Source organism: Cinclus cinclus, chromosome 2, assembly GCF_963662255.1.
Source record: "Cinclus cinclus chromosome 2, bCinCin1.1, whole genome shotgun sequence".
Classification (NCBI taxonomy): domain Eukaryota; kingdom Metazoa; phylum Chordata; class Aves; order Passeriformes; family Cinclidae; genus Cinclus; species Cinclus cinclus.
In genome coordinates, this window is record NC_085047.1 from 31,773,592 (window position 1) to 31,786,860 (window position 13,269).

General features: G+C 47.5%; 1 protein-coding gene across 1 annotated transcript; it reads left to right on the top strand.

Annotated features, from left to right (window-relative positions):
• The first annotated feature begins 269 nt into the window (after nucleotides 1-269).
• Nucleotides 270-11,182, top strand: LOC134041136 (solute carrier family 2, facilitated glucose transporter member 3). The gene is made up of 10 exons (XM_062487434.1): nucleotides 270-406; nucleotides 3,301-3,396; nucleotides 4,681-4,841; nucleotides 5,124-5,364; nucleotides 5,537-5,699; nucleotides 6,337-6,524; nucleotides 6,898-7,002; nucleotides 7,429-7,530; nucleotides 7,757-7,960; nucleotides 8,465-11,182. Exons 1-10 carry the CDS (start codon nucleotides 392-394, stop codon nucleotides 8,660-8,662), a joined length of 1,473 nt encoding a protein of 490 aa, XP_062343418.1. The 5' UTR covers nucleotides 270-391; the 3' UTR covers nucleotides 8,663-11,182.
• Nucleotides 11,183-13,269: the final 2,087 nt, after the last annotated feature.

Sequence of the window (13,269 nt, forward strand, 5' to 3'; positions counted from 1 at the left end):
CCATCAGCCAACGCTTCGAGCGTGACACCCGAGGCGTGCCGGGTCCTTGTGCGGTCCCTGCGGCGCGGCAGCGCGCCCGCCGCTCCACGGCCGCACCGCTCCATCGCCGCCCCGCAGCCCCGCACGCAAATTCCCGTCACGGAGGAGGCGGGAGCTCCGGGACGTGCTGGGCGCCGGCCGTGTTTTGGGGGCCGTGCAGCAGCCCTGCCCCGCCCCTGCCGTGGCTGAGCCCATAAATCGGCGGGCGGGCGGGCGGGCGGAGGCGTGCTCGGGGCGGGCCGGGCCGGGCTGGGCTCGCGCGGTCTCGGGCGGAGCCGCCGCCTCTCGCGGATTCCGTTAGGTGCGCACGAGCGGCCGTGCGCCGGCAGTCGTGCACCGCCGGCCGCCGACGATGGACACCAAGAAGGTAGGGAGACCAACGGGGGCTGCTTCTCGCCTTCTTTCCCCGCGCTGCGGCCCCCGCTCGGGTGGCCGGGCGCCTCCCCGGAGCGCTTGGGGAGGGTTGCGGTGGCGGCCGGCGCTCGTCCGCGGGTCGCAGTGGGGATGGATGCGCTGGTGATCCCGGCGGAGCCGCCGCTCGGCCCTTGACCTTCTGTTTGCGAGGCCGGCCGTGTGGGGGGGACCGCGCAGTTTGGGAGAGGTTACCGCAGGTCGCGAGATCGATTTTGGTTTGGTGCGCGTGGCCTGATGATGCACATGATGCTGCCCGCGTTGTGGGATATTGGTCACGAGGTTTGTTTCGCTGGTTTGTCCCGGGGTTTAGGATGCTAAAGGGGGGATTGATGTTAAAGGCATTTTTTTGCGGGGTGGTAGTATGACTTACAAAAAGCACCTTTAAATTTCGAGAAGGTGAGAGAGAGCACGTCCTTAGTCTCCTTCTCATGGGGAGAGCGGGGGATATTTGTCGGTATCTGCTCGTGTGCAGCAGTGGAGTGAGCTCATGGCTGCGCGTGTTCGAACGTACTAAGGGAGACAGCAAATACCGACCTGAACCTGGTGCGGGGTGCTGGGGAATTACACGGGAACCGCCAGAATTGGAGGAGGCCGAAGCTCTCATCGCCATGTTGATGGGAGATGAGGGCAGTCTGAGAGGATGAGGCAGAGATGGAGGGAGAGGGTCTGGTCAAGGTCGTTCGGAGAAGCGCGGAGAGGCCATTCCTGCCGGGCTCAACAAGTTGTACAGCTCTGGGGTTCGAGGCGGTGAAGGAGGGGAGCCGGTGAGGAGCATCTCCTGGGAAATGAAGGCTGCCGACGCCTGTGGTCGGAGGGAGGGGTGGTGGTTTGAATTCCGTGCCAGTGTACAGACCTCAGCCTTGAGCCTTTAGATAGAGTGGGTGTAGCTGTACTATTTCTGAGCTCCCTGTTTGCCTTTTGGGAAGCTAGGCGCTTGTAGCATTAACAAATGATCCATACATTAGATCACAGTCTGGCTCACTGGAGGGGATGGGTCATGCCATGTGATGTGTAGGTGGTGCGAGGCTGGGTAGGAGATGAGTAGCAGACAACATCCAGGAGAAGGAAGTATGAAAGAGGGTAGAACAACTAGCCCCGTAGCTTATTTATGTACCATGCGAGTGGGGGAGTGCCCACAAAGCAGGGAACTTGTGGTCCCTGCAGTATCCAGAAGGAAAAGGCCAGCTGTGGTCACTGCAAGCAATGACAAAGCAGAGTCCTGGGGGAAAGGTGCTCTTGTGTGAACCATGTGGAGAGCTGGGGTCTGTCTGCAGTTTTGCCATACCTGCTGGCTAGATTTGACCTGGCCTGGAGTCCCAAAACTGCTTAGATATTAAAACGCATTTCTACAGACATCCAGATGCTTTGAAAGAGCTGTGTCCTTGTGGTTTTGTGCCAAATTTCCTTGAGATAAAAATGAGGGGAACGGTCACAGGGTGCCAGGGAGAATGCCTGGATTGCCTAGGGTGTGTTCAGGTGTGAATGCTACCTCCGTGCTCCTCTGCCCCCTGTCCACTTTGTCTCCACCACTGACTTAGGCAGGAGGACATTTACATGATGTAGTTTGGGGAAACCATGCCTGAAAGTCACTTCCCCAGTTTCTATTTACTGAACTGTTTACCAACTTAGTCGTGTCTGAGGGTTGTGCAGGCCAGAAGCACGTCCGTGTTTGGCTTAAAAGAGTGGTAGAGGTGGCATGAGCACTGACAGAAGTTTATTGTCAAAAACTTTGGGCAGTTGGTTTTGAGAGCCATTACTCCTGGAGCTGAGCTAGAAAGTGAGAGACTGGAAGAGCTGTGGCAGTAGGCCCCACCAAGTAGTTTACTCTGCCAGGCTTAGGTACAATAATTGGAAAGTCTTGGAAAAGTTGCTGTTAATATTTTTGGAAAATATTCCAAACCTCCTGAGACGGGAAGGAACACAATCTTTCCAAATTGTGCCAACTCAGGCGCACTGGCTGCTTAAGTGCCAATTCCTGAGTCACCTGCTCCCCCACACCTCCCTCATTTGGAGCTTGCTTAAATGCCACAAGCTTTAAAAATGAATAAAATGTCAGATGCTTTTCACTGACACTTAAATTTCTCAGTCTGTGGGACTTCTGAGGTTGGGCCTTCAAGCTTTCCCTATGGCTCTGAGGGCTCAGCAGTTTTCTTTATATTTAATTTAAATAGATTCAGGCATACTGAAACTTCAGGGAATGTGCTTCATTTAAAAGACTCACTCTTGCCACAGCTTAAAGAAAAAGAGGGAAGCTTGGTAGCAACTGCTGCCACCTCTTGGGGCAGGCTGCTGTGTCAGTGCCCTGGGGCAGGGTTGGGAAGCTCTAGCCTGGGAAAAACAAGCCTGTTGCAGAAGTGTGTGTGTTGTAACTGTTATGAGTGACTGCCAGTGTAGCTCATGGGCAGATCTGACACTCAATTTATGAGAACCTGTCAGCTGGCTCAGGGAAGAGTTAGACCCTTCTTTCATGACATGCCAGAGATCAGCAAAAGCTTCTGTAAAGCAGATCAACCCAAAATAACAGCCACTAATGCTGCCAGTGTATTCATTACTAATGAGCTGAGAACAGTTGCTGAAGGTCAGGAGATAATAAAGGGGAGGCCCTGACAAGCCCTCCTACTTGTAGCCACAGAACTTTTCCTGCTGTACAGCTGCATCTCCCTTTCCAGAGAGGGGGATCCAAGGGATGCTGCTGGTACTTACCCTTGCTGGATAAAAGCCCATTCCCTGCCCTCAGAGCACTTGCACGTGGCACCTATGAGCTGCAGCTGCTGTTTATGCTGAAGAGAGACCCAAGTTGTGTAGAAAGCCACAGTAACTAAATAATTGTTCCTTCTCTTTCCACAGAAAATCACAGCGCCTCTTGTCTATGCTGTTTGCATTGCTACTATTGGATCTCTCCAGTTTGGGTACAACACTGGTGTCATTAATGCACCTGAGAAGGTGAGAGGAGTGAGCTGGGGAGGTGGGATGAGTGAGGGGCTGATGAGAAGACAGTGGTGTAGGAAGGAGAGGGACTGTTTCCCAAGCAGCTAATATAATTTGGTTTTGGTTTATGAAATCAGTAAGGCCTTTTAAACCCCCTTTCAAATACAGCATTGGATAGGAAGGACAAATTTTTGGGGAGGAGAGAGAGCAAACAAAGAGGTTAACTCTCTTAATTAGGAGCACAGGAAGGGCAGGATGGCTCCGTCTGCCATATGTGGTGTGTGGAGGAATGTGAGCTGCTTCAGTTTTGAGTCAGAATAAACCAACCATGGCAGAAGGAATGTAGAGAGCAGTGTGCACAAAACAGTTAAGGGTTGGTAGGAATTACAGCTGCCCTAATTTAATTTATTTCAAATTTATTTTACTTGTTTATACATTCCTTGTGTGTTAAGCATAGATTCAGTGCTTGTAAAAGGGTTGTGATTTTGACTTTTGACCAAATCATCCCATGACTGTAGCCTAAGAAACAAGAGATGAAGAAAATGAGAGAAGTGGTTTTCACTTAACTTTAAGATGGTTCCTCTGTCAAGAACTGAGTCATGGATACCACATCCACCCTGTCTCCGGGAAGAGATGTGCACCGCTCACATACGCCGCGATGGGGGATGGGGTCAGTCCTCCCTAGCTAATGTCCTGCTGCCATCTGCTGGGGGCAGACACTCTGTCCCCCACAACCCATGCCAGAATTTGCCTCACTAGCTAAGAGGATGCCTGGGAAATCAGCAAAGCGGCCCTGTCACATCCGTGGGACAGCATTATGTAAAAAAATATTTTTTCAGGCTTCCTTCAGTGAAGCCTTGTGTGTCTCCCGACTATTTCTATACCAAAAATCCTATCCCTGCTGTCAGTGTTTTGGTGTTGCCAGAAGTGTTCCCATCCACTCACTGGTCATGTTTTCTTGTTCCCTTTCATTCCCAACTGTCTCCCGCCTTCTCCCAAGAACCACCAGTGACTCACATCATCTGAAATATTCAGAAGATAGCCTGTTTCCTTTAATAAACATTGCTGTCCTGTGGGTACCCTGCCTGCCCCTCCACTCAGTGAAGCACTCTCCCTCATCATACTGCTGCTTCTCAGTGAAAGCTCCTCCTTCTGTGCCCTCATCTTCCCCTTGCATAACTTGTTGCTGTCTTTCTGTGTCTTTCTGTTTCCATGGAAGCAGAACAGTAGTGTCCCCTCTCTGCAGTGTAAAATGCCTCCCTCTGGATTGTAACTCTCGCTGCCTGATTCTTCTTGCAGATCATCCAGAAGTTTTTCAACAAAACCCTGTCAGAAAGGAGTGGGAGGGCTGTCTCCCAAGAACTCCTCACCTCTCTGTGGTCACTTTCTGTGGCCATCTTCTCAGTAGGAGGCATGATTGGCTCCTTCTCAGTCAGTCTGTTTGTAAACAGATTTGGCAGGTAAGTTGGGAAGAGGGATGCAAGCTTTTGGAGAACTTTTCCCTTTACAAAGGAGTCTTGAGGGGAAGAGGATGGGTGGGAAACAATGTCTGGGGAGGCAGCAAGAATGTGTGGGCTGCAAAAAGGAGGGCAGGCCAAGGCAGGATCTGAATGGGAATTATTCCCTTATCTTCCCACCTCTGAGGTGGGAGATCATGGGCAGGCTTACCTTTACCCCTCTCCCAATGATTATCCTGCTGTCTTGCCAGTTTAAGCTCAATCTTGACATCTTTACCCTGGCAGGAGGAACTCCATGCTGCTGGTGAATGTCCTAGCCTTTACTGGAGGCCTCCTCATGGCCTTCTCTAAGGCAGCAAAGGCAGTGGAGATGTTGATTATTGGCCGCTTTGTTATTGGTGCCTTCTGTGGCCTCTGCACGGGCTTTGTGCCCATGTACATCAGCGAGGTCTCGCCCACCAGCGTCCGCGGAGCCTTCGGCACCCTCAACCAGCTGGGCATCGTGGTGGGCATCCTGGTGGCTCAGGTAGGCATGGTACAACCTGATCCCATCCTCGGGTGGGGGAAGGAGGGCTGGGGAAGGGTGAGGAGGGCTTTGCTGGCCATCAGGTGTGCAGTATGTGGATCCTGTTATAATGGGGGTAGGGGTGAGGAGTTGAAGTGTTTAAAGTCACTCTTCTCTTCCATTCTTGGTGTAGATCTTTGGACTGGAGGCAATCATGGGAACTGAAGGACTTTGGCCAATGCTTTTGGGGTTCACGGTCCTCCCAGCAATTGTGCAGTGTATAGGTCTTCTATTCTGCCCTGAAAGCCCCCGTTTCCTGTTGATCAACAAGATGGAGGAGGAGAAAGCCCAAGCAGGTGAGAATTCATCTCAAAAGGGCAGGGCAGTGTTCTGGCTCCCAGCCTGCACTGAACTTGAGTGGGAGGCCAGGACTGATCTGGAGCCTGTGCTGGATTAGGGTGTGACTCCCAGAGGGCATCAGGCCTGGCCTACCTACCCATCCTCTAGGTTGCACCAGTGCCAGGAAACATGAGAAACCTGGCATCCCAGCAGAGGCTCCAGGTGGGATTAAGATGTGAGGAGTGGCACCTAGCCTGGTGGAATATAGCAGGACCAGCTGCTGCTACTCTGACAGCTCCTCCTGAAAGGCAGGGAATAGGTTGGCATTTCAGGAAGCTTGGAGTGCTGGGGTCGGCTCTGGTAAGAGTGTGAGCAGAATTTCAGGACCAAACATAAGCTTGGGGATTAGTCAACATGAGCAGGACCTGGGCTTGGTTTCTGTGCTGTTCACAGCACCCTGACCTCTGGGTTGGAAAGAAGAGCAGAGCTGCTAGCAGAGGCTTGGCCTTTTCCATGCAGCAGGCCTCAACACCAGCTGGAGGTGTTCAGTCTTCCTTCCAAGCCCTCCCTGCAACAGCAGGATGGAACACACATGCCTCCCATGGCCACTGGGTGTGTATCTCACACCTGACATCTTTGTATTCTTCCCTCCAGTTCTGCAGAAGCTCCGTGGTGATAGAGATGTGTCTCAGGACATCCAGGAGATGAAAGAAGAAAGTGCAAAAATGTCCCAGGAAAAGAAAGCAACTGTGCCAGAGCTCTTCCGTTCTGCAAACTACCGTCAAGCCATTATCATTGCCATCATGCTGCAGCTGTCCCAGCAGCTCTCGGGCATCAATGCTGTGAGTTATCTTGCTGTCCCATCTTCAGGGCCTCACTTATCTCTGGCTAAACTTGCACTTGCTACTGGTGTGGAGAGAACTTGTAAGTCCCAAAACATTTTGTGCCTTGACTGGAGGTCACTGTTTTGTCATGTGGCAAAGATGCTAAGATGGAAAATGGATATTATGGCTTTTGCTATCCCCACATGCACCCTGGTGAGACACTGCAGCCTTGCACCAAGTGAATGAACCTTGTCTGGAAGCATGCTGTTTTATAGCATTGAGTGCTGCTTAGAAACTCCCTGCTGGATGAGCAAGCTGTTAGGCAGAGGATGAGGAATGTGTTCTCAAACATGGAATTGTGACTTTGTCCAACTTTTTCTTCTCTTCCCAGGTATTCTATTATTCTACAGGGATTTTTGAAAGAGCTGGTATCACACAACCTGTCTATGCCACCATTGGAGCTGGTGTGGTAAACACAGTCTTCACTGTGGTGTCGGTGAGTGGAACAGGGCTGCCCACCTGGGCCTGTCCCTGGCAGATGGGACTGCAGACAAGTAGCCAGGTAGCAGCAAGGCACTGGGCTATTCACTGATCCATAGGAGCAAAGACCAGAGTGCATCAAAGGCATGGTGGGAGGAGAGATGGGCAGAAAGAGGTGGTAGTGTTGTCTTAGATGGAAGAGAAGGTAGAAAAGGAGTGCATGTGGGGAAAAGCGTGATGAGAGAAAGCAGTAGCAAGAACCAGAGTAGGAGAACTTGTGCTGATGATGGAGCAGCCTGGTGATCTGCTCTGAGGTCACCATGGTCTCTGAGGTTTACAGGCAGATGAGGAAGAAGTGCAGGAGATACTGAGCGAGGAAGTCTGAACTGCTTTTGCTGCCAAAGTAATGAACTTTTTTCTCCTTCTGCTTTCTCTTTTCCAGCTGTTCCTGGTGGAACGTGCAGGGCGCCGGACCCTCCATTTAATTGGCTTGGCTGGCATGGCTGTGTGTGCTGCTATTATGACTGTAGCTTTAGCTCTGAAGGTGAGTGATCAGTGTCATTGTCCAGGCTGACCCCAGCACGAACCTATAAGTACATCTTTGCTCTGCAATGCTGTCCTGTAAGCAGGTAGAGCTCAGGCTAGAGCCAATTGTGCAGTGGAGAGAGCGATTTTATAACTTTGGGAACTGCTACAGTGTTCACAGTGCAGCTGAGAAAGTTGTGACACTGCAGATGGCATTGTGCTGATGGTATTCTGCTCCCTTGCAGGACACCGTGGACTGGATCAGATACATCAGCATTGTTGCCACTTTTGGCTTTGTGGCTCTTTTTGAAATTGGCCCTGGTCCTATCCCATGGTTCATTGTGGCAGAACTTTTCAGTCAGGGCCCACGACCTGCAGCCATGGCAGTAGCTGGTTGTTCCAACTGGACCTCCAATTTCTTGGTGGGGATGCTCTTCCCCTATGCAGAGGTAAGTCCTGGTTTATAAACCACTGTGAGACCACTGCAACTTTGGAATAGCTGTCCAGAAAGGTAGTAGTAGAATGTGCATATTTGAAGACTTTGACCTGATTATGACCTTTAATAACCCAGCCTCTCCTGGAAACTGTCCCTGCTTTGAGAAGAGGGCTGGTGAATTTTCCAGAGGTTTCTGAGTTATGATTGTTACTGGAGGTGGCTGCTCACTTTATATTCTGCTGTCTTAACTTACAAAGCAGCTTACAAATAATTTGGAAGAGCCATCTTAGTTAGCACATCAGGGCTTTTGGTTTAAAAAAAGCATAATTTCTGGTCACCATCAGGAAGATTAAAGACCTTTAGAAATGTAGGAATGTAATCTCAATTTTCCAAATGTGGTGATGAGAAAAAAGTAAGGGCACTGTTGGAGAAAGGTGTTGGATTTTTAACCTGTCAGCAGCAAATAACCTTATATGTGATTTGAAAATAAAACCTTTTGTGTTTGTCCTCCATGCAGAAACTATGTGGCTCCTATGTCTTCCTCATCTTCCTTGTTTTCCTGGTCATCTTCTTTGTCTTCACCTTCTTCAAAGTGCCAGAGACTAAGGGCAGGACTTTTGAAGACATCTCCAGGGGCTTTGAAGGACGAGGAGCAAACCCCCCCTCATCACCCCAGAAGACTCCCATGGTGGAGCTCGATAAAGCAGCTGTCTAAGTTCCATGACACACTCGTTCTTTTAACTCGTTCATGCTTAAAGAGTCATTAAAGGAATGAAATAAGAAAACCATGAGAACTGGGACGTTTTTCCCCTCCTCAATTGCTGCTATATTCTTCTTTTCACCCACATGCTCTCCCATTCTGCCAGGCTTGCCAGCATTAAGCAAATCTGATATGGGTGATCTGCCATACTGGAAAGCACCTGGCACTTGCAAAAATATTCTCATCTTTCCTACCACAAGCGTCAGGAGAACAGAGAAAAGCTGGCAATATTTTTACTTTTCTCATATAAAATTGCCATTTGGGGTTAACATACTTATGCACACAGTGACCATTATGTATTTGAACCTAATTACTATTTTTGTAGTGAGTTGAAGTGACGCGCTAATCAAGTCCCCAGCCCTTTGAATCTACTCTGTGTGCGTGTGTATGGTGTTACACTGGAATTTAGCAAGCTTACCAAAAAGCCATCTTGCTTTTTCCTATCCAGTGTGCACTTCTTTTTTTTAGCCTCAGGAAAAAGGGGACCAAGTCACATGCATATTTTTCCTGCTCTTTTATTTTTTGTATAGACAGACTGAAAGCATACTTTTACTTCAGTTTATTTATTTGTATGTCACTTTGTAAATATTTATTTTTTTAACAGTGTACAAAAATGTACAGATAAAGAAATTGGAGAAGTTTAAGAGAAATAGCTACTCTAACAAAAGATGCTGTAGACTTGAGGTGCAATAAGACTGTAAAGGAGATATGTGGTACTGAAAAGGAGATTGAGCATTTTAGGTGGTATGTACAGCAGAGCCAATTATGCACATCACGTTGACGTTATTTGTGCCCTCTGGAAGGAAATTTGAAGAGTTGTGTACTTGTGGGAAGAGGTATGTTTCTGCACTAAAATCTCTGTTATTAGGGATTTTTGGTGTCTGTTTTAAATAATTGTTCTCAAGTGTTGATGAGAGTGTGATATTGCATCTTACAATGGGTGTTTTGGATTATATTTTCAGACATGGTTTTAAGCATTCTGTAGATGATTGAGGGTGGTGATTGCAAACCAGAAGGTAATTTTTCCTGCCTTCTCATGATTTTATTTCTTTTTGGCTTCTGTTATAGTCTAGTACGTCATAAATTCTGAAATTTGCAGATTGTCATTAAAAGGAGTGCAAGGATAAAAATTATTTTCCAAAGTTGTTCCTATAAATATTACAGAGGCATGTAGCATGACCCTCCTGGACACAGGCATGATCAGTTGTGGTACATGTAGGTTCATAAGGGTAGAGGTGCAGGACTAGACACCAGAGCTACTGGAATTTGCTTGTTTAGCAGTGTGAAAGGTCTGTAGTGCTCAGTCCCCTGCTTGGTTGAAGGCTAGATGTTTTTTTTGCCCCATATATCCTTTCTGGAAGGTCTGCATGATGTGGTGCTCACCAGTGTGCTTTGTAGATGTGTGCAGCTCTGTAATAGTGCCTCTGTTCAAAGGGATGTGGCAGGCAGTAATTGTTCATCAGTAAATGTCAGTCTCCTTGCTTGTCATTCCACTGGGAAATTGAGTTTGTGTGTCCCCCCCCACCCTTGCTGCTGAGCTAGAACAGCTCAGTCAGGCAGGCAAAAAGTAGCACATAGGGTACACTTGCAGTCAAGGAGGGGCAGCTTTAACCACTGCAGCATTCTGTGACAGGCTCCAGGCACGTGCCTGTCCAGACCTGCACAAAAGAGCTAAAGGTAGCACAGAGGTAGGTCCAATTTAAACTCCTGCTCTTCTGAGATCAAGCTGCAGTTTTTGGATGTGGTCAAACTCAGGTCACCCTGCTGGAATTCATTACTGGATAGTGTAGAAGAGAGGCAGACCCACAGATTCTGAGGTGGTAAAAGGAAGAAAGGCTTAGCAAGGTTGGAATGACAGCGAGACTTTGGTAGCATGGATAGCCCAAGCTTTCTTGCCAACATAATGCTTCAGAGCAGGTTAGAGAAATTTCCATTGATGTATACTCTGGGGGGTCTGTCTGGCATTTTCAATAACTAGTGATGACATTTCTACCTTCCCTAATGAGAAACAGTTGCAAAGATCAGTTAAATTTGTGGCTGTTAAATGCTTCCTGTGAATTAATTTGAAATGCCCCAGCTTCGCCCAATGCAATCATATTACATCCAGTTTTCCCTAGCTTTTTATCAGGCTTACATGCCAGGTATTTAATCTTGGAAGTAGTATATATGACTTCCCTCCCAATTTTGAGATTTTGGCTCAGTTACATAGATTTCTGTGCCCTTCCTTTGGCCCTCCAGCACATCCAGATATGATATTTCTATATGGGTATCTGTATGTTAGGAAATTACCCCACAGCTGTGTATAAGAGCATTCCATAGTTTGCATCAATGTGTGTTGGCTTGGACAGAAATGTGTAGGCCTTTCTCACATGGTATCTGTTACTTTCTTTTTCTGTAATGGCATTGTGAATATTTCTGATGGATTTTATATGCTTATTAAGGTGGTTGTTTCCTGGTTTTGAAATAAAAAAAATATTAAATAAATATCTGATTTGGATTTTACCTTTATCCTGTAGGTCTTGTGTTTTTATCACAGCCTGGGACTGCACCCTGAAATGTCAACAGCACCTACCCTGCAACCTTTTTGGGTAGCTAAGCATTCTGGATTTGCTGTTTTATCCTAATGGAAGTGATAATTCATCTCAGCCTCTATGCAAATTGTCTTTAATTCCCTTACTATTATTTCTTGGCAATTTTTAAACTACAGAGATGTGCTTCTCTGGTTCTTGTTTACCCAAATACTTTTTGTGTGCAAATATTTTCCCAGTGGAAGAGGAAGGGAGAGAAGTGTCTAGAGGTTATGAGTCCTGCCCAGAGCTAAAGAATCTGAGACTTCTTTGTTCTTGTGCCCCTGCTCTGCTCCGACTGTGATCGTCTTCTCTTTCCACCTTTTCCCTGTAGCTGATGCTTTACTCCCTCTGGTTAGGATGTGACCTTCATATCCTCCTGTGAGATTGTGCCTATGTACACTCAGTAATGGATATTAGAAAGGAGCAGGGGCATGGAGGAATAACCCCACTGCCCCAGGAGCTGATCCCGTAGCTCAGGGACTGCAGCATTCCTTGGACCACGCTCAGGTCTCTGGGCTACTCTCAAAAAATATGTGAACAAAATATCCTTTAGTGGAAGAGGATGGAATGAAGTGAAAGGAAGGAAAATATGGCAGACCCCAGAGTGCCGTAGAGCAGGAATATGGCTAATATGACTCCAGAGTCAGCAGGCTGCTAAAGCCTAAAACAAGGGAAAATGTAGGGAACACTAAAGTTTGAAAAAGCTCAGCAGAGCAGTGATCCCATGACGACTTTCTGAAAGCTGCTGTTCCTGGCTGCTGCGTGTTCCTAGCTCATGCTTGTGTTTTGCTAAGCTTGGTATGCAACCAGCCTTGGAGCTGGGGAGTGCCCTGGGCTAATCTGTCTAGTACTGTTTTTCAATTCTAGCTCAACTATAAAAACAAAGCCCAGCCATCCAAATTCATAAAGCATATCCAGCTCAAACTTAACCCTTAACATTTCAGATTTCCTTGTCAAAAGTGGAAGAGGAGAACAAAATCATTTAGGGCCAAAGCATGTGATTCAATGAGCACTAAATTAACCTTTTGTGTAGTTTTTGTGATAAACTTTGGTTAGGGAACAAGGCTTTGGATTACATCTGCTTAGTTCTTAAAATTGTAAGGAAGCTTAAAAAGGAAAACCTGTTGGCAATTAAATGGTTTGAGGATGGGTTATTTTCAGCTGGAAGTGTTCACCACAGTACCCTGCAGAAATGAATCACTGGAGAGTTCTTGGAGTGAAACTGCTGCTGAGTGGACAGGAGAAGAACCCCAAGGGTCCCAAATGACTTCAGCCATGTCAAAGGCTTCAGTGCTGTTTTACAGGCTCGAGCATGATAGAGCGTCACAGCATCACTGCCAACATTGCTGCTTTTTGCTTCCGTTATTTCTGATTAATGTCTTTGCACACCAGCCAAAAAGAGCCACTTATTTCTGTGAGAAGAAATGTGGGGGAAAAAAGCCTCCAGCAAACAACATTTTATTGGAGGTAGATTTCCCTCCTGTATTGCAAAAAATTTTTTATCTGATTTTGTCTTCTGAAAGGAGGATGTATTCTAGAAACCACAGTAGCTGGGGAGATAGGGAGCAACTTGTCCCTTGGGAAGGTATCTGGGTGAGAGCACAGGCAAGAGACTGCAGTCTTACCTCGAAGCAAAGTTACTTAACCTCTTCAAGGGTTACTCCAAGAAGGATGGCTTGCTAGTTTGGTGGGGGACTGCTTTCATTTCAGAGGGAAGGAGGCATGGACACACTGCCTATGTCATTGTGATGGGCCATGATGTATCAAAAGGTGACTTACCACAACCTTTTCTCCCACTGTACACATCATGAGAAAGGTCCTGCCAGCAAGCAAATCAAATGCACTTTTTATTGCACAGAAAATTTATGTCTCTCTGGCCTTTTTTTTTTTTAGACTTCTTGTAAATCAGACCAAGGACACAATTCTAACAGTTTCTTCACTTTCAGAAGGACTCTTTGAAGTCCCATGAGATACTTGCTGGAAAATCTGGGA